The sequence below is a fragment of the Trichechus manatus genome, unplaced genomic scaffold (genome assembly GCF_000243295.1).
Source record: "Trichechus manatus latirostris isolate Lorelei unplaced genomic scaffold, TriManLat1.0 scaffold00088, whole genome shotgun sequence".
NCBI lineage: Eukaryota > Metazoa > Chordata > Mammalia > Sirenia > Trichechidae > Trichechus > Trichechus manatus.
This window is the reverse complement of record NW_004444024.1, coordinates 6,351,652-6,374,798: the sequence shown is the minus strand read 5'-3', so window position 1 is coordinate 6,374,798 and position 23,147 is coordinate 6,351,652. Positions and strand designations below refer to the sequence as shown.

The 23,147-nt window shown below is 51.6% G+C and overlaps 1 protein-coding gene across 1 annotated transcript in view; it reads left to right on the top strand.

Moving 5' to 3' along the window:
- Nucleotides 1-9,171, top strand: part of LOC101355713 (olfactory guanylyl cyclase GC-D-like) — a 46,431-nt gene extending 37,260 nt beyond the window's left edge. The window contains 5 exon segments of the mRNA XM_023736499.1: nucleotides 309-435; nucleotides 1,613-1,711; nucleotides 2,750-2,844; nucleotides 4,460-4,545; nucleotides 9,063-9,171. Of these exon segments, the coding sequence (XP_023592267.1) occupies nucleotides 309-435; nucleotides 1,613-1,711; nucleotides 2,750-2,844; nucleotides 4,460-4,545; nucleotides 9,063-9,171 (516 nt within the window).
- Nucleotides 9,172-23,147: the final 13,976 nt, after the last annotated feature.

Here is a 23,147-nt window from a genome sequence, read left to right as displayed (position 1 = left end):
GGTCCCAGAGCAGGTGCACTGTCCCTGAATCACAGCTGCACACCTGCCTGGCCAGTAGCAGGGCTAGAGAGCAGCAGGTCTCCAGAGCTGCTTCCAGAAGGCAAGTCCAGGCCCTAATGCACGCATGCTGACCATGTGCAGGACACAAGCGGAGCAAACACTCTATGCGGTAGGCAAATCCTCCCTAAAAGAGAGAGAGGGCCCAAGCCACATACATCAGAGGATTCTGGAGCTGGACTAATCAAGTTCCTATCCACTTTCTGACTGTGCTGTGTGACCTTGGCAAGTGACTTAACCTCTCTGGCCAGTTCTTATCTGTAAATGGCAATAATAATAGTACCAACATGGCCCTGGACATTGTCAGCTCTGTGGGCGACTTCCAGATGAGGCATACACCTGATGTGCCCATTCGTGTCAGGGCTGGTCTGCACTCAGGTATGGACTGGGGACCACGGGGCGATGGGCCAGACCAGTCCCCCAACCCTCCCTGGGCATTGGCTGGGCTCCCCCCAGTTTCATGTTTCTGGAATTCTTAGATTCTAAAATTCTGTGACACCACACTTTCCCTTCCAGGTTGGAGCCAACCGAGAAATAGATGCAGGCGTCAGGCAAGTGGAGGGCGAGATGTCAGCTGTAGAAGCTCAGAGAACGTGGTCTGGATGAGTGGCCACCATGGGGATTTCTACTACTCCCCCCGCCCTCCCTGTGGTCTGGACATTGGTCCACCCATCTGAGGCGGAGCCACACAGATAGACTATATGATAGAAAAAGAAAAAAGAAAAAAATCAAAGAATCCCTGTAATACTCAGATTCAAATCTCTCTCTTTTTTTGTCTCAGCATCTGTCAAGGGCATCTAAGTCCATTTTGAGGAGTTGATAGTTTGAAGTAAGAGGTAGGATAGAAACCTGTGGTCACGCAAAAAACTAAATGTTTGCTGGGGTGGGTCTGGAGAGAAGTCAGGGTCTCTAATATATCATTTCCATGCCCTGACCCCCACCCCTTTCTCCCTATACGGTTCCCCTCACCCACAGGATAAAGCCCAGGTTCCCCCAGGTGGCCCCCAAGGCCCTTGCTAACCTCTTCAATCTCATCTCCCACAGCTCCTTGTTTGGCTCTCCATCCATACTCGCTACTCACTGCCTCCATTTCCCATGGACATGTGGGCTCTGTGCCTCTGTGCCTTTGCACCTGCTGTTCCCTGCCCAGCTGTTTTCTTATCCTTCTAGACACAGCTTATGCGTTGCCTCCAGGAAGTCTTCTGGGCTGGGTCAGAGGCCCTTTCTGGGCTGGCACAACCCTGGTGCTTCCCTCATCACAGCAGTGATCACAGTTTACAAGTCTCCCTCCACCAGGCTGGAAGCTCCCCAAGGGCAGGGACTGGCTCTGATTTATCTGTGTCCCCCACTCTCAATCCAGAGCCTGGTACAGGTGTCACCTTCTCTCTGCTTATTGAGAAGACTCCATAACTTCATCTTCACCCCCACCCCGCAAAGCTGGAGTCCAGGACGTGGGGTAGGGAATGGCAGTGTTGGTGGGGAAGGACAGGGCTGTCATTGGACCTCTCTCTGGTCTAGGACCTGCTGGAGCTTACTGAGCATATTTGGGTTTCAGGGCCCTGTGTGGCAGGGGTCATGGGCCTCACCATGCCTAGATATTGCCTCTTTGGGGACACTGTCAACACTGCATCCCGGATGGAGTCCACAGGGCTGCGTGAGTATCTTACACTTCCGTCCTGCTCAGGGGGAAATTACTCTCTTTCTCAATAACCCCTGAAACAGTGCTTAGTAAGCAAATCACCACCTGATGGCAGCGAACTTTATTTGCCAGTAAAGCAATTTTAAGGAGATGATGCATGTCATTGGTCCTTTTAATTTTCCATGAGGTTTCTGCAATTACCACATGAGGAAATTGGCAGAGAAAGCAATGACTCAAGAGGCAGGTAACCTAGGTCCTAGCCCTGGCTTTGCAACTGGCTTGCTTAGTGCCCTTGAACCAGGGCTTCAACTGGTTCCACCCCAGATATACTGAATCAGAATCTACATTTTAACAAGATCCCCAGCTGATTCTTATGTATAACAAATTCTGAGAACCACTGAGCAGTGGTTCTCAGAATTCTTCCCTAGCCAGCAGCATTAGCATTGCCCAGGAACTTGTTAGAAATGCACATTCTCAGCAGGGGTTCGAACCGGAATAGGTTCAAAGCCCTGCATTGAACAAAAGGCTCTTCCTTTAGGCCTGGGTTTCCTCATCTTTACAATGACGAGAGCTTTCCAGTTTTTTTAAATGCCATTTTTGGTGCTTGCTGGCAGCAGGAGCCACTGTGATGACTTGGTAAGAGCAGCTGAAAAGGCTGAGGTCCTAGGGCCTGTACTTTGGTTGCATAGTTTGTGTGCTCCCTAATGTTTTTCAGTGCAAGATGTGGCAGCCCTACTGGGGAGTCTTGCTTCAAAAGAAAAACGAAAACTACTTATTTGCTCTGACTCAGTTTTCAGAGGCTTTCCTACAAGTGACATTATGTTTATTCTGAGTTCCCCCTAACACTAAATATATGTACTTTGCTTTCCTCGGGGCCTCTATTTCAGTGGCCAGCTATCTGTTAAAGGGCTAAGGGGGCCAGGAGTAGGCTATTGTGCGAATCAGAATTGTGTGTGTGGTTGAAACTGGGGGTGTTACAGACTCTCAATGATTTTACCAAACATTCAGTATGCTGCCACCAGGTAGTGACTTGTTTACTACATTTCTTGTCAGCATACAGAATTCATGTCAGCCGGAACACTGCCCAGACACTGCTCAGCTTGGATGAAGGCTACAAAATTGACATCAGAGGTCAAACTGAGCTAAAGGTGAGAGAATTTATTTTCTGGGGTTTGCAGGAAAAGTCCACAAGGGTCCAGTTTCTGTGGGCAGTCGGGGAGATTTTCATCTGATTAATGTGGCTAAAGGAAATGCCTGCCTGGAGTTGGGGATGGAGGTGATCAACTTTACATGACCTCTTTGTTCCCCAAAGTCCCCAAATCCTAAGGAAACATTTCTTCTTGAGACCCACTCCCTCATCTGGCTCCTTGTGAGGAAAAGGGCCAGGACAGAGAAATTACTTCCATTGATGACTTACCTGGGCAACATGTATTTATCACTCACAGCAATCATGAAAAGAGGATCACTGTCTCCATTTTGCAGTTGAGGAAATAAAATCAGAGAGGCAAGGTACTTGTCCAAAGTCACATAACTCATAACCCAGGTCTGGTGGCTCCAAAGCCTGTGACTTCTCCATAGCACTATTGGGCTCCTACTCATCCCTCAGAAGCCTAGTCCAGACATGACCAAGGGTGTTCCTGACCCAAGAACACCATTCGTCTTCCTTTCCCCCAACAGTGACTATCATGCCATCTCTGTGCACCACCCCCAGTCCCATGACCAGCCCCCTGTGTGGTAGGTATGATGTTGAGTTGTACTTGTCCATGAGCACCTCAAAGGCAAAGGTGGGTTTTGTAACCTCTGCATTCTTTTTTAATCTTAACATTTGGTAAAGGTAATGGTGCAGTATTCCCAAGAAAGCCTTTTCTCGAACCAGCCTCCTCTCGTTCCCCAGTTCCTCAGCTACAGCCAGGCCTGGTAGGGGGACTGGAGCAGCCCAGGCATTTAGAGACTGGCGCAGTGACTGGGCTCCAGAAATTGGGTGCCCCATGGGACTCACTTCAGTGCAGCTCAGAGAGGGACAACAACTTGTCTGTGGTCACACAGCCTGCAACGGCAGGTATATGTAGGACCCTTCGTTCTGGATGGCCAAGGTTATAGGAAAGTGAGCTGGATAAGTCAGGGCAGGTGTGTCTTGTTTAGGGGAGCCAGCACTGGGTATCCTGAGGAAAAGAGGTCTGTAGTGGCAGAGAGGGAGTTAGAGAGGGGCTGGGCAGGGCAGAACACTGACCTCAGGTTCTTCAGGCTGACCTGGGGATCTCCAAAGGGCAATACCTATCCCAGAAAGCTCTGGCCCTGGGGTGGGGTCTGGAGTCTCCAGACCAGCCAGCCCTGATCCCAGTGCTCCTTATGCCCCTCCATTCCCAGCCCCTAGGCAGCTGTATTGCCATCCCAGGAGAGCCTACTTTGTCCTTGAATAGTGATAGTTGGAGAGAATCACAGATCACAGAATCCTGGGATCTTAGTATCCCAGATCTTCTGGTTGTGGAATTCATGCTTATTTATTTATCTAACAGATGTTAACTCATTTGATCCTCACAATGATTCTCGGAGATACTGAAGAAGTGGAGGCACAGAGATGTGAAGTAACTTAGCCAAAGTCACACATCTAGTAAGTAGCAGAGCCAGGATTTGAACCCAGGCAGCCTGGCTCCAGGCTCTCTGCTGCTTGAGCTGTTGGAATCATGCAACTCTGGCCTCATTATTCAGCTTGAGAAGGTTTGCGTGGAGAGGGGCCTTTCACCTCTGTCTTCTCTCTTCCAGGGGAAGGGCCTAGAGGAAACCTACTGGCTGGCAGGAAAGGCAGGCTTCCCCAGACCCCTCCCCACACCTCTGGACATCAAACCTGGGTGAGTAGGAAGGATTTCCCCAAAAGCCTGGACTCTTTTTTTTAATTATTTCATATTTGTTACTTTTCTGACTATAGAATTATTACTTGCTGTCTTAGTCATCTAGTGCTGCTATAACAGAAATACCACAAGTGGATGGCTTTAACAAACAGAAAGTCATTTGCTCATAGTTTAGGTTACCCAAAATTCATGTCCTTGTCACATGCAAAACACATTCACCCCATCACACTTGCCTATTGTGGAAAACTTGGAAAATTGAAAATTGTTCAAAGATGAAAATAATCACCATCTTTCCATTCCTGAGAAACAACCACGTTAGCATTTCAGCACGTTTCCTTCCAGCCTGTTTCTGAAGCGTTTGGCTCGGATGAGCTCACGCTGCTTAGATCATCTTACATTCTGTTCTGTGCTCTCAACTCAGTGTCCTGAGCACCTTCCCATACTGTTCAGAGCACATGATAAACACACGTAGTGGCTGCATCAAGATTGCAACATGTGGGTGTGCCACAATTTGCTCAGCCTTTCTCTTATGTGGAGCATTTAGAATCTTTGTATTCTGAGCTGACTACAGGCCATGAGTTGATAAGTATCATTGTGCATTTGTCACCATTCAGATCATTTCCTCAGACAAGAAACCTATAGATCAAAGAGCACCCACATTTTAGGGGCCAAACGAAGCCGGCTCTCAGAGAGCTTGTGCCTGTCCCGCAGAGTTTGGCTCTTTCTTTTGTCCTTTGGGACCCATGTCCTTTGCCAAGGGGAACATGGGTAGAGTCAGGGGAACAATCACATTTTTTCTCCAGCGTGCTGTTCCTCACACCCTTCCACACAAATATGGACAGTCCACAGCAGGCGGAGGTCAAGGGGCACAGACGTTGCCGGCTGTTGAGAATTGTAGTGTCATTTCCAGGAGAAAGGCCTCGGGGACCACAGAGGCCTACAGGCTTACTCCACCAGTGGGGAGGCTGAGCTCAGAGATGGGCAAGGCCCCACTGGGGTCTCACAGCATGACTGTGTCAGGGTGTAAACCCAAGTCCAGGCTTGTTGTCTCCCTGCCCAGATTTTTCCCTTCATTGGAACTTCTGACTGGTTCCTTCCAGCATTTCCAGGATGACCCCTTCCCGTTGCTCAAAGATGAGAAATGTGTGGGACACGTGTGGGCGTCTTGGGAAAATGACCAGGGCTGAAGCAGCCCAGGCTGAACGTCCTTCAAGGGGCTATTGGCAGGAAGCAATTTCCTTTCTGCCTGGCTGTCAGCGTCCCCTACGGCCTCAGGACCCCAGGGAACAGGGGCAGAGCAATGCTGAGGGCAGGGATTGCCTGTGTTCATTCCTGAGTGCCCCACAGAGAGGGGCTCCCAGTGAGGGAGGGAGGAATGAAAGGAGGAAAAAGGGAGGGATGAGCAGACACTGGCATACAAAGGAGGCTCCAGGCACAGAGCACACAGATGGCCGTGTAAACAAGGGCACACTGGCCTCCTGGGTGCAGAACTAGCTTGTGCTCACAGAGAGGTTCCACCCGGCCCAGGTTCTTCAGCTTTCCAGTCTCTGCCTGGGCTGCTTGCTGCGGGAGCAGTGTGGTGTGAGGACGGGGATCAGGTCTGGGCACTGACTGGTGCTGTGCCTTAGTCCCTTCTCCTCTCCTGGGCCTGGCTCCAAGGGCCCTTCCAGCGACTGTCTTAGAGTCCAATTCTCTTCCTAAGTGTCACAGCAGCCACAGCCTCTCCCCACCCCACTTCCCAGCAGAATGGACTGTGGTCCTTTTTGCCCCGTTCTCTTACATCCCAGTCCTCTCCTCCCTGCATCTTCCTGGCACCCTGTGAACACGAAGCCCTCCTTTGACCTTGAAGGCTCCAGCCCTCCACCCCACTTGACAGCTACATTTCTCAGAAGGTGGCTGCTGACGCTGACTTCACTTCCTCACGCCCACTCCCTCCTCCACCCCCGCAGTCTGACTTCCACCCTCACCAGCACAGCCACCTCTTGGGAAGGTCACCAGAGACCTCCATCCACGTCACTAGACTCATGGGCAGTGTGAGTTCTCAACTCGACTGCTCAGCCACATTTCCCCTTCTCTTCCTAGAAACACACTCTTCTCTGGCCAGGCCTCTGGTACCTGCCCGGCTGTACTCCCTCCTTTCCCGCTCAACTGCCTCAGTCTCCTTTGCCAGCTCCTCTCCTCCCCACCACGGCCCTCCCCTCCCTGGTCCCTTCCTGTCATTCAGGTCTCAGATGCTGAAGCCCTGCTAAACTGAGCCCATCTCAGTTGTCATCCTCTAGCCCATCCCATCTAGCCCAGCACTGTGGGCTCCATGTTATTGTTGTTGGATGCCGTTGAGTTAATTTTCGACTCACAGCGACCCCACGTAACAGAGTAGAACTGCCCCATAGGGTTTTCTAGGCTGTAATCTTTACAGCAGCAGATCACCAGGTCTTTCTCCCACAGAGTAGGTGGGTGGGTTTGAACCACAAACCTTTCGGTCAATAGCTGAGAACATAACTGTGGCACCTCCAGGGCTCCTTGTGCTTTCCATAGCACATAGAAATATCCATAGCCTGATATTTCTGTTGATGCATTTATGGAACTTTCTCCTGCCCATATAAGCTTTGTGAGCTTCTGGACGGCTGGTGCGCCTGGCAGTCCATCAGTGGCCAGCACACGGGGAACATGAGCTACCGCGTCTTCTGTGCACCAGCAGGGCCCTGTCTGTGTAGGTGGTGGGAAGCCCAGCTTCCAGTACTCTTGGCCCACCCCATCCTCAGACTGGGAACCGGGAGGGTCTGCCAGCCATTTGTCATCTCCAGCTCCCTCAGCTGATGACTTTTCCACTCCTGGACAGAAACTTTAGAAAGTGCCAGAGATGTTTTCATCTTCTTGGCTCAGGGAGGGAGGAGATTAGAGATTAGTCCCAGCGAGCACCACTTGACGTGGGAGCCTCCCAGGCTTCCAGGCAGACAAAGGAGAACCCCTGCATCCACCTAGACACATGGACTTAGAGCGCTCACAGAGGCGCAGGCGCACGCATGCACACACACATGCACACACACACGGGTGCGCACACACAACACTCATCATGAGCATCAGATACGCACATGCATGGAAACATCACATGCCTGGAGATGAGATCATAGACAGACACAGTCTGGAGATGATGGCTCCAGGGCTTTCGGTACCAGTTGCAGGGGAAACTGTTTTGTGTTCACAAGATAGTTACTAATTTTTATTTGAATTGTATGCTGTGGCTTGATTTTTTTAAAAAGTAGTTTTCAAAAGATGCTTTTATCCTCATCTTAGGTATTTTCCGTATCTGCAGAATTTATTTTTACATTTGAGAATGTTTGGGAAGCTGGTAGAGATCAGGGGAAGGGGACAAAAGCCCCCATCCCCACCCAAGCAGCAGTGCACACAGAAGTGCCTCCCATCACAGGTCACAGCGGCCCTTTCTCAAACGTCTGCTCCTTGCCAGCGTGCTGTGAAGCCTTGTTTCCAGCTCAGTGTAAAGGCTTATATTAGTCTCCTAGGGCTACTGTACCAAAGTCCCACAAAGTGGGTGGCTTGAAAATGACAGAAATGTATTGTCTCACAGTTCTGGAGGCTAGAAGTCCAAGTTCGGGGTGTCAGCAGGGCCATGCTCTCCCTGAAGGCTCTAGGGAGATCCTTTCTTATCTCTCCCACCTTCTGGAAGCTCCAGGCGATCCTTGGCTTGCAGCTGCCTTGTAACTCTGTCTCTGCCTCGTTTTCACATGGGGCCTTTTAACTCTGTGTCTCTCCACTTTTATAATGACACTGCTTGTTGAATTAGGACCCACCCTACTCCAGTACCACTTCATGTTAACTGTTAACACCTTCAAAGACCCTATTTCCAAACAAGGTCCCATTTACAGGTACCAGGTGTTCAGACTTTTGGGGGAAACAATTCAATCCATTACCCAGCTCTATCTTTCTCCAAAGAGCCCCAGTGGTGCAACAGTTAAGCACTTGGCTGTTAACCAAAAGGTTGGCAGTTTGAACTCACCCAGCCGCTCCGCGGGAGAAAAGACCTGGGGATCTGCTCCCGTACTCTGTCACGTGGGGTCACTATGAGTTGGACTCGATAGCACTTAACAACAGCAACTTTCTCCAGACACTTGTGGGCAGCAAGTGAGAAAATGAAAGTGACTGCAGGGTGGGAGTCCAGTGCCCCCGCCCAGGATTTGCTTAACACCCAGAGAGTCCCAGAGCCTCTCATCCACGGCCTCAGACCTCTCAGATCACATCTTGAGAAGGGAGCAGAGCTGGGGTTATCTTCCATCTCCTGGGGGCCACTGGGCTTGAAGCCACAGATGCACACGCGTCCATACTGTATGGCCTCAGATCGGACACTTCCCCTCTCTGGGCCTCAGTCCCCAAAGTCAAAGGGGGCTCACAGTGGGCCCATGACAGGGCTGCTGCAAGGACCAGGAGACACAAAGTGAGAGGGGCTGCACTGCCAGTGGTGGTGGTGGTTTTATTACAACTGTTTCTCCCTTTTCCCCCAGAGACCCCTGGCAGGACTTCATAAACCAAGAAATCAAGGTGGCCTTTGCCAAAGCGCACCACGGCACGGCTGGGACCCGAAGCTCAGGAAAGCCCTTGGCCCTGCCCTGAGGAGAGGAAATGGGTGGGCATGTGCCTGGACCAGCCTCAGAGGCTCTTGTGCCTGGACACCCCACCCCTTCTCCCTGCTCCACTCTGCTCAAAGAATTCATGCGCTGAGCTCCCCGGTGGCCAGCCAGATGCTCATTAACAAGTGCCCTAGAGCGATACTAACTGATGCATTCCGGTATGAATCCTAGGGGTAAACTGGCCTCTTGACAGAAAAACAATGAAAACAGAAATAGTCCCTTCCGTTCACAAAGCACTTTGTTTTTGAAAATTGTTTTTATGTGGAGAGCTCATTATTAAGAGAGCTCATTATTCCTCCCATCAGGGAACACCGTCCCCATTTTACAGCAGAGGTGTCCAAAGCTCAGAGGGAGGAGGTCATTGGCAACCTGGGGCAGAGGCAAGACCAGAGCCAGGGGCTGGAGCCGGCAGACGTGGGCTCCAGGCCTAGCCAGGCTACCTACTCACATCATATCACTTCTAAAAGCCTGCTCTGTCAGCTCTAAAATGAGTGTGAGGAGGATTTTAAAAGTCCCTAACACAGGGCCTGGCCCACAGAGAACTCTCCGAGCATGCCGTCTCCTTCCCTGCCTTTCCTCCCCATCAAGCCTAAGCCTTTGGGCATCTGCGAGCACTGTGTCGAGAGTCCGGACCTTGGGTTCCCAGAATCTCAGGGCAGGGGAGGAGGGAGGTAAGAATTTCTTGGCTGTCAGTAAAAATGAGACTTCTGTCTTACAGAAAAAAAGAAAAAAAAAAAAAAAACAACCCACAACCAACTCATTAAACTAGCTTCCGACATCAAAGAGTGCTTACCAAAGACCGGCTGGTGATTTCAGAGTGGGGAGATCTGGCACATGTGGGATTCATTTCCCAGGCTGAGGGGAGAGGGCCGGGGGCCAGGGGGCAGGTTAAGCCCTAAACAAACTCAGCCTTCTTCAAAAGACCCCTCAGGAGGGGAGAGCTCTCATTGAAATTTCAAACAGGGGGTTCTTTGGGAAATGTTTCATCTGGGGCAGTGCCCACAGAGGCCCAGCTGCTTCTGTGTGTGGTACATGTGTTCATGCACATGTGTGCATGTATGTGTGTACACATGTATGTGGGCATTTATGTGTATGTGTGTGCATGTATGTGTCAATCAAGGCCCTACACACTCTAATCCCACTTCATCTGCACCCTACACACCCAATTCTCTGGCCACAAGAGACTGCTTACTCTTCCCCAAGCCCTTCATGATGCCACACCTTTGCTCTATCTGTTTTCTCCACCTGGATGCTCATAAAAGGTATAAACCTTTTTTCCATCTGGTGGACTCCTATACATCCTCCAAAGGGCAACTAAGAAGTCACCTCCTCTTTAAACCTTTCCCAACACTCCTCTGTATGTAATTAGTAGTTTCCATGCTTGACCCCTGCTGATGGCAGGAACCTTGTCTAGTTCATTGCTTTGGTCCAATGCTCAGCAAGAGGTGTGCACTAGGAGGGAGGTTGAATAGATGAGGGCACAAATGAATGAACAACTGACTCCAAGCTGGCCCAGAGGCTTTTCATGAACAATCTCCCCTCCTACAGGGCCAGCTCCTGAGGTCTCCAGCCTAGCTTCTCCTCTGCTGTTCTCTGCATCTGGACTTAGTTACCTAATGCTTAGATGGGTTCTTGCACACCTTGCGTTGGTGGCGTTGAGCAAGCCATGGGCTTTCCTCACTGTCTTGTCTCTCTGCACCACTGTCCCTCACGCTATGATGGACACTTTCACCTCCATCAGCCTGCATCAGCCTGGAGTGCTCTTCTCGGCCCATCTGCTTCCCACTTCTTCTGGCCAACTCCTCCTCACCCTTTGTCTTAGTCATCTAGTGCTGCTATAACAGAAAACAGAAACACCACAAGTGGATGGCTTTAATGAAGAGAAGTTTATTCTCTCACAGTTCAGTAGGCTACAAGTCCAAATTCAGGGCGTCAGCTCCGGGGGAACGCTTTCTCTCTCTGTTGGAAGGAAGGTCCTTGTGATGCATCAGTCTTCCCTTGGTCTGGGAGCATCTCAGCACAGGAACCTCAGGTCTAAAGGACGCGCTCTGCTCCCGGCACTGCTTTCTTGGCAGTATGAGGTCCCCATGTGTCTCTGCTCTCTTCTCTATTTTATATCTCAAAAGAGATTGGCTTAAGACACTATCTAATCTTGTAGACCTCATCAGTATAACTGCCACTAATCCACCTTGTTACATCATAGTGATAGAGTTTACAACACATAAGGAAATCACATCAGATGATAAAATGGTAGACAATCATACAATACTGGGAATCATAACCTAGCCAAGTTGACAGATATTTTGGGGGGACACAATTCAATCCATGACACCCTTCAAGCCTCAGCTCCTCTGCCATTTCCTCCAATGAGCCTTCCCTGAAGCCCTCCCCACCCCTCAGCCGCTGGCTACCCATTCCAGCACTGACCACACTCTGGATGTGGCCCTGTGTGGGGGGACTTCCCGAGGGCAGGGGTGGACCTAAGCGCTCTGTCTGTGACCCCAGCCTCTGGCATAGGGTTGGGCACAGACTTGGCCAGTGAAGGTCATCGGGATGAAGAAGTAGAATGGGGTGGGGAAGGTGGAGGAGGCGGCTGCGGTGGCAGGTGAACCTCACTTTAAGGAAATCCATATGCATAAAAATCCAGATTAGAGCTGCTGGAAGGTAGTCTGATGGGGGAGGTGCAGGGATGAGGCAGTGGGGGGCACATGTGCTGAGCACCTATGGTGTGCAGGATCTCGGGGAGCTGTCGTCGCAGCCGTAGGAAGTGGGTGCCGCCACCCCCATTGATGAGTGAGGAAGCGAGGCCCTGTGAGGAGATGGACTGGACAAGGGGTGGAGCTGAAGTTCCCTTAGGATGCCTAAGCCCGTGTTCTTTCCTGAGGGTCAGCCATGCCGCCTCTTGTCCCGGCTCTGCCCTAGGCTTCCTTGCACAAGTCATTCCTGCTGGAGACCCCAGTCTCCCCGTCATATGGACAGGGTGGGACTGAATCTCCAAGGTCCCCTTCCAGGATGTTTCATAAATCTAAAGATTCTTCAGAAATCCACTAGGGGGCAGGCAAGTTGTTCCAGAGAGAACCAGGAGTCCCTGCAGCAACCCTGGAGATTCCTGGGGTTTCTCCTCAGCCCGCAGGCTCCCTGGGTGAGACGGCCCCAGCCAGGGGAGGTTGGATGGCGATCCACACGGTGATAGTGGGACCCCGTCCCATGGAGGAGTCTTGCTTGGGGAAAATGCCCTGATGACTGAAGGACAGTGAGAACAGCAAGTCTCAGGGTCCTGTCCTCATTCAAAGGACCCTGCCGATGTCAGCATGTTTCAAAGTTTTGTCCAGCCTCCAGAAATTTGCATTTTCCATTAATTGACACATAGGTGATGTGCAGTTGTTTATAAAGTGCCTTCCTGGACACTGGCTCATGTAGGCTACCGCGCCCTCTCCTGGAAGGTAGGTGTAACTACTCCCATTCTATAACCAGGAGAGTGAGGTCTTCATGGCAATTCTCCTCCTGACCGGAACCTCTCCTTCTAGGATCCAGCTACTGGCTGGGCATCTCCTCGATGAACCACAGGTCACCCTGACTGTGCTCTGCTCTGTTGCCTGGTCCAGAACCAGGAGTGGTCACCCTTTCTTCCATGTCCTTCCCACAACACCCCTCCCCCAATCCCTACAATCAATCACCAAGTCCCGTCCAGCCCACTACAATGGTCTCTGCTTTTGTCCAGGCCTCATCACCACCGTCCTCCGAGATAGCACCAGCCTCCTTGATGCCCTCCCTGCCTCCATTCCCCATGGGTCCGTCCGGTCCCCAGTCTTTACATGAAGCACAGACACACCAAGTCACCTTCCACCAGCATGCTCCCCATTGCCTCGGCCTCCTGGCCTGATGGTTGAGGCCCCTGACCATGGAGTTACTGCCAATCCACCCTAGCCTCTCCCCTGGCTGCTCAGCCCTTTCCCACCATCATGCCTTGGCCCATCTTGTCCTCTCAAATTGCTCAGACATCCCCTTTCAACCTAGAGAATTTTTATTATGAAAAAGATGACTATGAATAGTTATAACAACGCCCCCCCCCCCCCAAAACCTGCAACTTGTAACCTTCTCCTGTCACCATTGTGTCCAGGTGCAAATTCCTTTCAGTCTGAGGAACATCATAATGACCCACTCAGCCTATTTCCAGAGGGCCACTGTTACTACGTACACGGCCTGGGGGGAAGCAAGGCTACGGGGCAGGCTCTGTTCTCCCAGTGTGTCCACCATGAGCCCACACTCAGCACCTTGATGCAGCTCGAAAACCATATCCAACAAGAAACAGAGATTTTGCTGAAGATTTCTTGGGAGGCCGGGGAGAGAGCTGACATTGCACATCATGCAACCAAACCTCATAAACTGCTTTAAGCCTTTCAGTTCTCGCCCCCAGAGTCCTCTCCTTGGCAGCTACCTCGCCTTCCCCCCTCTTCTTCCACACCATTCCACACCAAATCCCCTCTTTGTCCCAAGCCAACGAGCACCCCCATCTCAGCTTCCTGCTTTAGTCCTCATTACCCAAAAGCAGCTACAAGATAGATAAAAGGCTCAGGAGCCTTCTAAAGGGCTGGCTCGGGCCTTTCCAGGCTCTGGGCAGGCTATCTTCAAGGCTCTCCCTGTGGGCAGCCCATGGGGAGATCTTTATTTTGCTGAAAAGAGAGGAAACAAATACATATGAAGTATCTGCAAATTAATCCTTACTATAATCATGCCAGGCAAATATTATTCCCCCCATTTTATCGATGCAGCTACTGAGAATCAGTCATCCAAGATTGCCTGACATCCAGTGGCAGAATTGGACCTAGACTCCAAAGCTCTGCCCCCATGCCCACTACCCTGGCTGCCTTACAGGCTCCTAGTCACATACTACATGGAAAAATATGACAAAGACACAGCGACAGCCTCAGTCACCAGCTGCAGGGTGAGGCCTAGTGAATGGAAATGGGGTGATGTCTGGGGTGAGGTCTGGAGGAAGAGACAAGTGAGGCCAGGGCCCAGGTGAATCAAGGCCAAGAACCAGGTGTCTGGATAGCAGATGGAACTGCTGAGTGGGACACATGCCAGAGTGTGCTGTGGACAGAGGTCAAGGTGGGGACCACAGTGTAGGTGGGCAGTGGGAAAGTGAGCGGAACAGAGAAGCCAATTAATCCTGGTGGCCCAGGAGCCACTTAAAGGGCTGAGTCAGGCCTTCCCCAGCTATCTTCAAGGCTCCTGCGGAGGGCATCCATTGTTGTTGTTAGATGCCATCAGTTGATTTTGGCTCATAGCAGTCCCATGTGACAGAGTAAAACTGCCCCAAAGTGTTTTCTAGGCTGTAGCCCTGGTGGCACAGTGGTTAAGTACTCAGCTGCTAACCAAAAGGTCAGCGGTTTGAACCCACCAGCCACTCTGCAGGAGAAAGATGTGGCAGTCTGCTTCCGTAAAGAATACAGCCTTGGAAACCCTATGGGGCAGTTCTACTCTGTCCTATAGGGTTGCTATAAGTTGGAATGGACTCTTCGGCAACAGGTTTGGTATTTTGGTTTTAATCTTTACAGGAGCAGATCTATAGGCCTTTCTCCCACGGAGCCTGGGAGTGGGTTTGAATCACCCACCTTTCAGTTAGCAGCCAAACACTTAACCGCTGCACACCGGGGCACTCATGCGGAGCTGAGGACGGTGCTTTTCTCACTCCTGCACCCACAGTCTCCTCTCTCTTGGCCTCCTGGCCTTCAGGAGCACAGACAGGAAGAGCCCCTCAGTCAATGGGCTCATGGGATCAGCTTCTTTTTTTTGGTGTGGGGCCCCACAAGCTAGATCCTATAGCTCTTACCTCTGGCAACTCTAAATGAGGTGCAGAGAGAGACAGAGACAGAGAGACAGAGATGGGGAGGGAGAAGGAGAAAGGGAGAGAGGGAGGAGAGAGAAAGGAAGAGATGACTGAGCATGGTCAGGAGAGCAGGAAAGGAGAGAGGAGATGACGGGGATGGATGTGGATGTGTGATATGGAAGCTGGCTCCCTGAGTAGTAAAAGAGACAGGAAGGTGGGAAGTGTGGTGTGTGCTTGGCCCCCTAGGGCCTTCAAAGGGTTTTAAGCAGAGGAGTGACCTGGTCAAATCTGTGTTTTGAGAGACTCCATCTGGCTGCCACGCGGAGGTTGACAGGATGGACAGGAAAGGGAGACCCCGTGCAGGAAGCTGTCCTGGGCGGAGGGGAGGGAAGAAAAAAGTCAAGGGCCCAAGGGGGAGGGAGACCCGGGAGACTCCATATTGAAAGATCAGATGGAGGAGGAGGAAGAGGAGGAGCCATCAAAAGGATCCAGAAGGAGATGTTGGAGAGGTGAGAAGAGAACCAGGAGAGGGGGTCACCAAAGCCCAGGGAAGAGGGTGATGAGAAAAGCAGGGAGTGGGCAACTGTGAAGAGTGCAGCCAAGTGACCAAGGGCTGAGGACAGAAGGGTATGTGTCTGCAGCAGTTACAGATGGATGTGGAGGCCTACTGATGACCATGGTAGGATGATGGGGCTGGAGACGGTGGAGGAAGAAGTAGGGAGACTGGAGGGAAATGACACAGCAAGAGCAGACAGCTCCCCTGGCAGGTCTGGCTATGGGAAGAAGAGAGGGTGGGGCAACAGCTGGAGGGGAGAGGGGAGGCCAGGAAGGGTTTATGAAATTGGGGAGTATCCATGCTGATGGGAGAACGGCAGAGAGACGGGCTCCCGCCCAGAAGGTACCAGAGGAGCCAGGAGGAGTGGGATCCATGTCTGCAGGGAGGAAGGACAGCCCCTCCACCAGGAGGCCCGGCAGCATTGATGCAGGCAGGGGTGAGCTGGGTTCTGGGAGTTGGGTTCAGGCCTCACACTCAGGTCTCCTGCCTGCCAGCCCACAGGGGAGAGGGCAGGCAAGCAAGCAGAAGTCACACAGCCCAGAAGAGGCCAGAGAGTACCAGTCCTCAGGGCCAAATGTCCCACTTCTGAGCTTCCAGCCCAGGCGACTGACTTTGGGGATAGAGACCAGCACCCACTTCTCAGGAGACAGGGCCCAGACCTCTGCACTCCAGAGGCCCAGCCAGCCTCTGAGCTGCTGGGTCTGTTGAGCTGGAGTCCTGAATTCACAGCATCTCGTCTGGATGAATCATGGGATCCCTGGGAGACCACAGCAGTCCATCTGACTTATTTAGGACAAACTGTGTCCTTTCCCCTTCTTCCGTTTTTATACCCCAGGACATCAGCCCAAGTGGAAGTCCCTCAGCTCATGTGTGGTCTGCTTCTGAGAAAATCAGGGTCATGAGCAATGCGAGACTGTAGCCTAGTTCCCAATAGTAGAGGAGTGTGTGCACATGTGTGCACTTAGGTCTGTATCTGTGCATAACACACACACAGACGGGCTCATCCGTGCACTGCGTCTGGTGTGTGTGCACTGGGTTTGGGGAGGCTGGGGATTTTAAGTATTCACTGCAGGTATGGGATGTGAGCTGATGGTATGCAATTGTGTGCTGTGTTTGTGGCTGTGGATGTCTGTGTGGGAGATACATATGTGTGTGTACATTGCGTGTGCTAAATGTGCATGTTTGTGATGTTTTTTATGTATAGTGTATATACCAAAGGAGCCCTGGTGGCACAGTGGCTAAAGCGCTCGACTGCTAACCTAAAGGTCAGAGATTTGAAACTACCAGTGGCTCTGCGGGACAAAGATGTGGCAATCTGCTTCCGTAAAGATTACAGCCTCGAGGGCAGTGGGTTTTAGTGTATATACCACTAAAAACGAGTTGCTGTCAAGTCTACTCCAACTCATGGAGACCCCATGTGTGTCAGAGTAGAACTGTTCCATAGGGTTTCAATGGCTGATTTTTCAGAAGTAGATTTCCAGGTCTTTCTTTGGAGGTGCCTCTGGGTGGACTCCAACCTCCAACCTCCAACTTTTGGGTTAACAGTTGAGCATGCTAACCTTTTGCCTCACCCAGGGACTACTGTAGTATATATATATGAGAGCTGAATTTATGCAGGGAGTGTCTGAGTGTGGTGTGTGTGGTGACTATAAGACTTTAGAGGACGTCTCTGTGAAATGTTTGAAAGGTTTGCAGATGATGTACATTCCTGCGTAAAATTTTTGCATGAGGTTTACGTGTGCTTGTTGTTTTTGTGAGTCATAGCCTTACGCGTTATGTGTTGTCAGTGAGGGTATATGTGAAGGGAGTGTGTGTATGTGCGCGTGCCATGTGGGTATGTGTCTGTGTGGGTGTGTTTTTGTAGGCGCAATGTGTCTGGGGGAGCATGTGTGTCTGACTCAAGTCAGCAGGTGAAAGAATGTCATGGGGTGATAGCCCAATACCGCACAGAGGGGCAGGGCCTCCACTTTGCCACCTCCTGGCTGTGTAACCTTGGGTTAGTTACTGCCTCTCTGGAGACTCAGCTCCCCGCCAAAGGCCAGTGCTTAAGTACTCTAGGGAGGCCCTATGGTCGTGAGTAGAAAGGCAGTGTGACGGGGCTAAAGTGGTCTGCCCCTCAGAGGACCCACCCCAGTGAGAGCTGGGTGTGCCTGGGTGTCCGCCCCCTCGCAGCTCTTCTGGGGGCCTCCACCTACCCTCCTGCAGAATGAGAACAGCTCCCACTCTCACACAGGTCTCACTGCCACAGCTACAGTTTGGTAGGCCCCCTCCTCACATCCCCCAAGCAGAGTCAGAGGAAGCTTTGCAAACCACTTCACCTCTCCCTAAGTAATCCAGCCTAAAGAAGATAAAGCTGCTGCCACAAAAATGCAGATCCCACCTCCAAGAATTGCAAGCAGTGCCAGTGACTGGGGGAGAACCACTTGGCACAAACAAGCTCACTCTTCATGCAGTCCTAGTTGTCTGTCATTGCTCTGACTTTACAGAGATGGAGGGGTTCAGAGAGGTGAGGCCACTAACCCAAAGTCACACAGCAGTAAGTGGCACAGTGAAGATGGGAATCCAATGTCAGTCCCTCTCTGACACCTGGGCTACTTCTCTTCCTCCACTCTCTCCTCCTTCAGAGCTCTTCTCATCCCACCTAAGAGAGACAAAAATGCAACTCTGCATACAGTGCAGGGAGCCCTGGGGTGGTGTGACAATTAAGTGTTTGGCTGCTAACTGAGAGGTTGGCTGTTTGAACTCACCCAGAGTCTCCGTAGGAGAAAAGACCTGGTGAGCGGCTCCCATAAAGAGTACAGCCTAGGAAACCCTATGGGGGCAGTTCTACTCTGTCACACGGGGTCACTATGAGTCAAAAATCGACACAATGGCACCTAACAACACACACAGTGCCTGTCACGGGCAAGTTTAAAGAGTTTTTAGATTATTTGCTCTTTTGGATAATAAATACTCCATTGAGTGACAATACAACACAGTATTAAGGGGGTAGGCATGGGAGCTCCACTGCCTGGACTCGTCCACAGTAGTTGCGCAAGCTCAAGTAATTACTTAACCTCTCTGGGTTTCCTCATTGGTAAAATGGTAATAGTAATAATAACGATAACATCTGTGTAAAGCTGCATTAGAAAGCTGCCTGGCCCAGCTGATCCCCTTTTCAACTTGAAAGCACACAGAGGTCTCACGCTGGCTGTCAAATTTCACTCATAGTAAGAAATAGTAATAATCCTATAAACCATAACCTTTACATTTAATTCCTTCATTTGCATAACTCAGTGAAGGAGGAGCTACTGTTATCTCCATTTCGTGGATGAAGAAATGGAGGCTCAGAGAGGTGAAGACTGCACAATTGTAAGAGCCGAGCTGGGACTTGAACTAGCCTCCCCACAGAGTCCAGCTGCCCCCCTACCCCCACCCCCCTCACACACACCATCATCACCACAGTGCTGTCCTCTGGTGAGGTCCTTTAGGTCCTGGACCAGCACTTCTCAAAGGGTGGTCTGCGGACTGGCAGTATCAGTACTACCTGGGAGTAAGCTCGAGATGCAGGCTACCCAGGTCCACCTCAGACCTACTGAAGCTGACTCTCTGGGCTGGAGCCCAGCAATCTGTTTTAATAAGCCCTCAGGGATTCTGATAATTGCTAAAGTTTGAGAACAACTGGACTAAACCTCAAAGGTAGTTGCTGTGTGAATCCAAGAGTACCTCACCTGAGGTGTGTGAAAGAAAGTAGGGTGGGGTGAGGGGAATCACATCCTCAGCGGCTGTGTGACTCAGGCCATGTCCTCACCTTCTCAGGGCTTAGAATTTGCTGGCATTCCTGGAGCGGAAGTAGAGGAGGCCAGCAGGATTCTCTGAAGCTTCAGGAAGTGGTCATTATCTGTGGGGATACCTGGCACATGGAAGCTAGCTTCTGAAAGCCCTGCCAGGCCTGGGTGCCCTGAGCACCCTGAGGAAGGTGGAAGCCTGAGGCCTGCTAGGAACTCGGTGTATTGAGGAACCGGGAGGAACCCAGAATCTTGGTCCTGGAGTTAGGAAGGGACTTTCAGGGAATCCCTGTCAGGAGCCAGAGTGTACTCACAATGGGATGCCCTGCCTGGGCCACAGCCCTTCTTCTCATGGGAGCTGGGCCCTGCCTGAGGAGCCCGGGGCCCATCTCTGCCCTGGGTCCACTGAGCCTGCAGCTCTAGGATCCCCCTGCCTCAGCCCTCCTCTTGGTCTCTCAGCTAGGCCTCCCTGGACTCACTGGTCACGGACTCCTATCACTGGATATTCTAGTTCCCAAAAGGTCCCTCAGTCAATCACCAACTTTCAAGTAAGGAAGACATAGCAATAGTCTCATTGACCTGACCCCTGCTCTATTTGTCTTTCCAGTGTCAAGGCACCACCACACCCATTATCTCACCACATTCCCTCAACAACACCTTGGGGTTGACAGAATGACTGTCGTCATTTTACAGATGAGGAAACAGACTGAGAGGTGAGAATGACTTGCCCAAGGTTATCTAGCTCCCTTATGGCAGAGCGGTCCCCATTGGCAGCCTTGCCACCTCTGGCCCAGGCACTCTGCTCTGATTAATGTTGCCTACAGGGGCGCTAACATGTTTGCGGCTGCCTCGCCCTGGGCTTGGCTTTGCTGTTGCTGTCGTTAACTTGGAGATTACACTTTATTATGTCACAGATCATACCAAAGCCCATATTGATAACCTTGGATTATCAAGAAAAGGGTGTATCGGGTTTAACTGTCAAATGGTTAAAATGGGAAAAGAAAGTTGTGTGGCTCAGTGGAACAAACCCTCAGTTTCCCAGCAGCATGAGCACTGCAGAGAGCTGTGGTTTCATGGTCCACGGCTCAGCACAGACTCAAGCTGTGGAAACGCTTCTGATCCTGCCCTGCCTGGTTCACCCAGTCTTGAATTTTCTCACCTGACATCTCCCCAGTCTCCCTTGGGGCCTCCGGGAGCTTCTAGACCCCTCAGCCCCTGCTCTCACTGAGCAGAATCAGAGCCAGGAGCCTCCCGTGTAGCAGCTGAGGGGTACACGAGGCCTCACCAGCACCCGCTTCTCTGTCTTGGTCACTCCAAGTGCAATAGCGAGCAGTGACTCGCACTTGCTGAGAACAGAAAACCAGCCAAGCAAGTCTCTGGCCACCTATGAGGGCCTTGGGGTTTGAGGATGAGGATGAGAATGCCCGCTCTGCCATGTTAGCTGTGTGACTGCGGGCAAGTCATAGGATCCCTCTGAACCTCAGTCCCTCTTCTATAAACGGAGGCAATGACAGTCCTCCCCTGGTTGGATGGCTGTGAGGAGGAGGTAGCTCAAGTAAAATGCGTGGCACTAGGCCTGGTCCTGCAAGCCCTCATTCCCATTAAAAGGATCAGCTATTCCTCAGAGCAAGGGACAATCACAAAGTGCCTATAAACATTTGTTTCCCCAAGCATCTAATGGCTTTCAGCTCAGAAAATGCCTACAGCTGACCCCAGCAACATTTCTCCCCCTCTCCTGTTATCCATCCAGGAGATGGCCTATAGCTGGTATTGTGTGAGCCCAGCTGCCCTACGGGGTTAGGGGAGGGTGGCCAGGGGAAGAAATGGGGGAACCCAGGGTTCTGCCCCAGAAGGCAGGCCCCAGTAGGGGCCGATGAGGGAACTCCCTGACTCCCAGGGGCCCACATGGGTACTGAGCAAGTGTTGGGGGTGAAAACAGCCACACCCTTGCACCAAGATCTGGCCTGGGAGGCAGGAGACTTGGGTTCAATTCCTAGCTCCAAAGCTCCGTGACATGGGCCAGTTACTTAACTTCTTTGAGCCTCAATTTCCTTGTAGCAACTGAGACTAAAGACATCTAACGAGAAGGTTGTCTATGGTGGTCTTGACCCGATTTGCCACATGAGATGAAGGGTTGGCCCATCGTGGGTGTTCTGCAAAGAGCAATAGAAACTAAATTGCGGATCCAGGGCACCATGGTCCTTCTGACCTTCAGATCTACAGCTAGATGAAGATAGCAAGGCTCAGAGATGTTTAGTGACTTGTCCAAGGTCACACAGGACATGTCCATCATTGCCTTTCTGGGCCGCTTGCTCCTATGTGGGACCCTTGGCTTGATGCTGACCTGAGCTGAAACATTGCCAGGGAGACTTGAGACCTGACTTGGGCCAGTTACTAGGTGCCTGAGAGGGTTTTCACATCTCTGAATGGTAGTACTGAGGATATAGGAAGAGCTGCGCCTCATATCCTCACTGGCAGAGAGAAAGCTTTTCGACAAAGATACCAACACTGTGAAGTCTGAGCTGTCCATGGATAGGCTATCCAGAAGAACTCCCCATTCCTGTAGGTGTGCAAGCAGGGGGTGAGCAACACTAGGTGGAAACTTGGCCTTGCTGGCCTTTAAAAAGAGTGCCACCTTCCACATGGGTTAGCAAGTAAATCCAACCCTGCTCATTCCCACCTACCCCATCCTCCTTCAGAGTCGTAGACTTGCTCTCAGTCTCCAGGACTTGGCCTTCAAAGTTTCTGGACACTAGTCATTCCCTGTGGTCTCATTGGCCTCCCATCTGGTCTGGGAACTCCCCAAAGGCAGGCACTGGACATTTTATTCACCAGCTACCCAGGGGCCCCCAGGAAGGGGGTCATGGTTATTGAGCAAGTACCATGGGCTGGGCTTCTGACCAGGTACTTTAAACATGTTGTGGTTGCATTGATCTTTACACCAAGCCGGGACATTAGGTGCTATTATCATTTTCACTTTGCAGATGAGAAAACTGAGGTCAGAAAGGTCAAGCAACCTGTCAAAAGTCACAGAGCAACAGGATTACTAAAGAAGTGAAGTGATAAAAGAATGGGTGCCGAGCATGTGGGGTTCCCGGCTTTTAGGGCCCCTAGCCCCAAAAGACATCTGCAGTGGGTGGGTATGCTCGGTTGCCCATCTGTTTCAAACTCCTGGGGAGCCCCATCTGGGCAATGAGTGAGGTGAAACCCCATGATCTAACTAACCACAACCGCAGCCTTTGGTGGGGGGAGTGTGGGAGGTGGGCCGGTCACCTCCAGCCTGACATAGCTCCAGCCCTGCCCTGCTCCAGCCTCAGCGAAGCTTTGGGCCAGCGATTTCTGCTTGGCGGCAGCTCCAGGAAGGAAAGGGTGAGGTGGCACTCAGCCGGCCTGGGCCTGGAGCGGGGTGGGGCAGGCGAGCCCGGGAACTGCCTGAATCCGACTCAGTCATGTTCTGCCTAAGCTGAAGGGTTGCTGCAAAGCACTTTCCTGGACATTTGTTCCCTTGGATAAGGACATGGGTGCAGGCCTCAGGCCCACTCCATTACACTTAGTTCTGGCACCAGTCTGAGAAGTAGCAACTATCCTCTCCACTTTAAGGACAGGGAAACTGAGGTTCCATTTGACCAGACAGAACACTAGGGCCCAGAGAGGGGGTTGGTTTGGGCCAGCTGGGATGACCCTTATGAACAGAGAGCTTCGACTTCCTGTGGCTGGGAGCGAAGCCGCAGGTTCGGATGCCCTTCCCAGGCCTTGCCCTGGTCCCTCTTCTGTAACATCCTACCCATCCCCTCATCACAGCT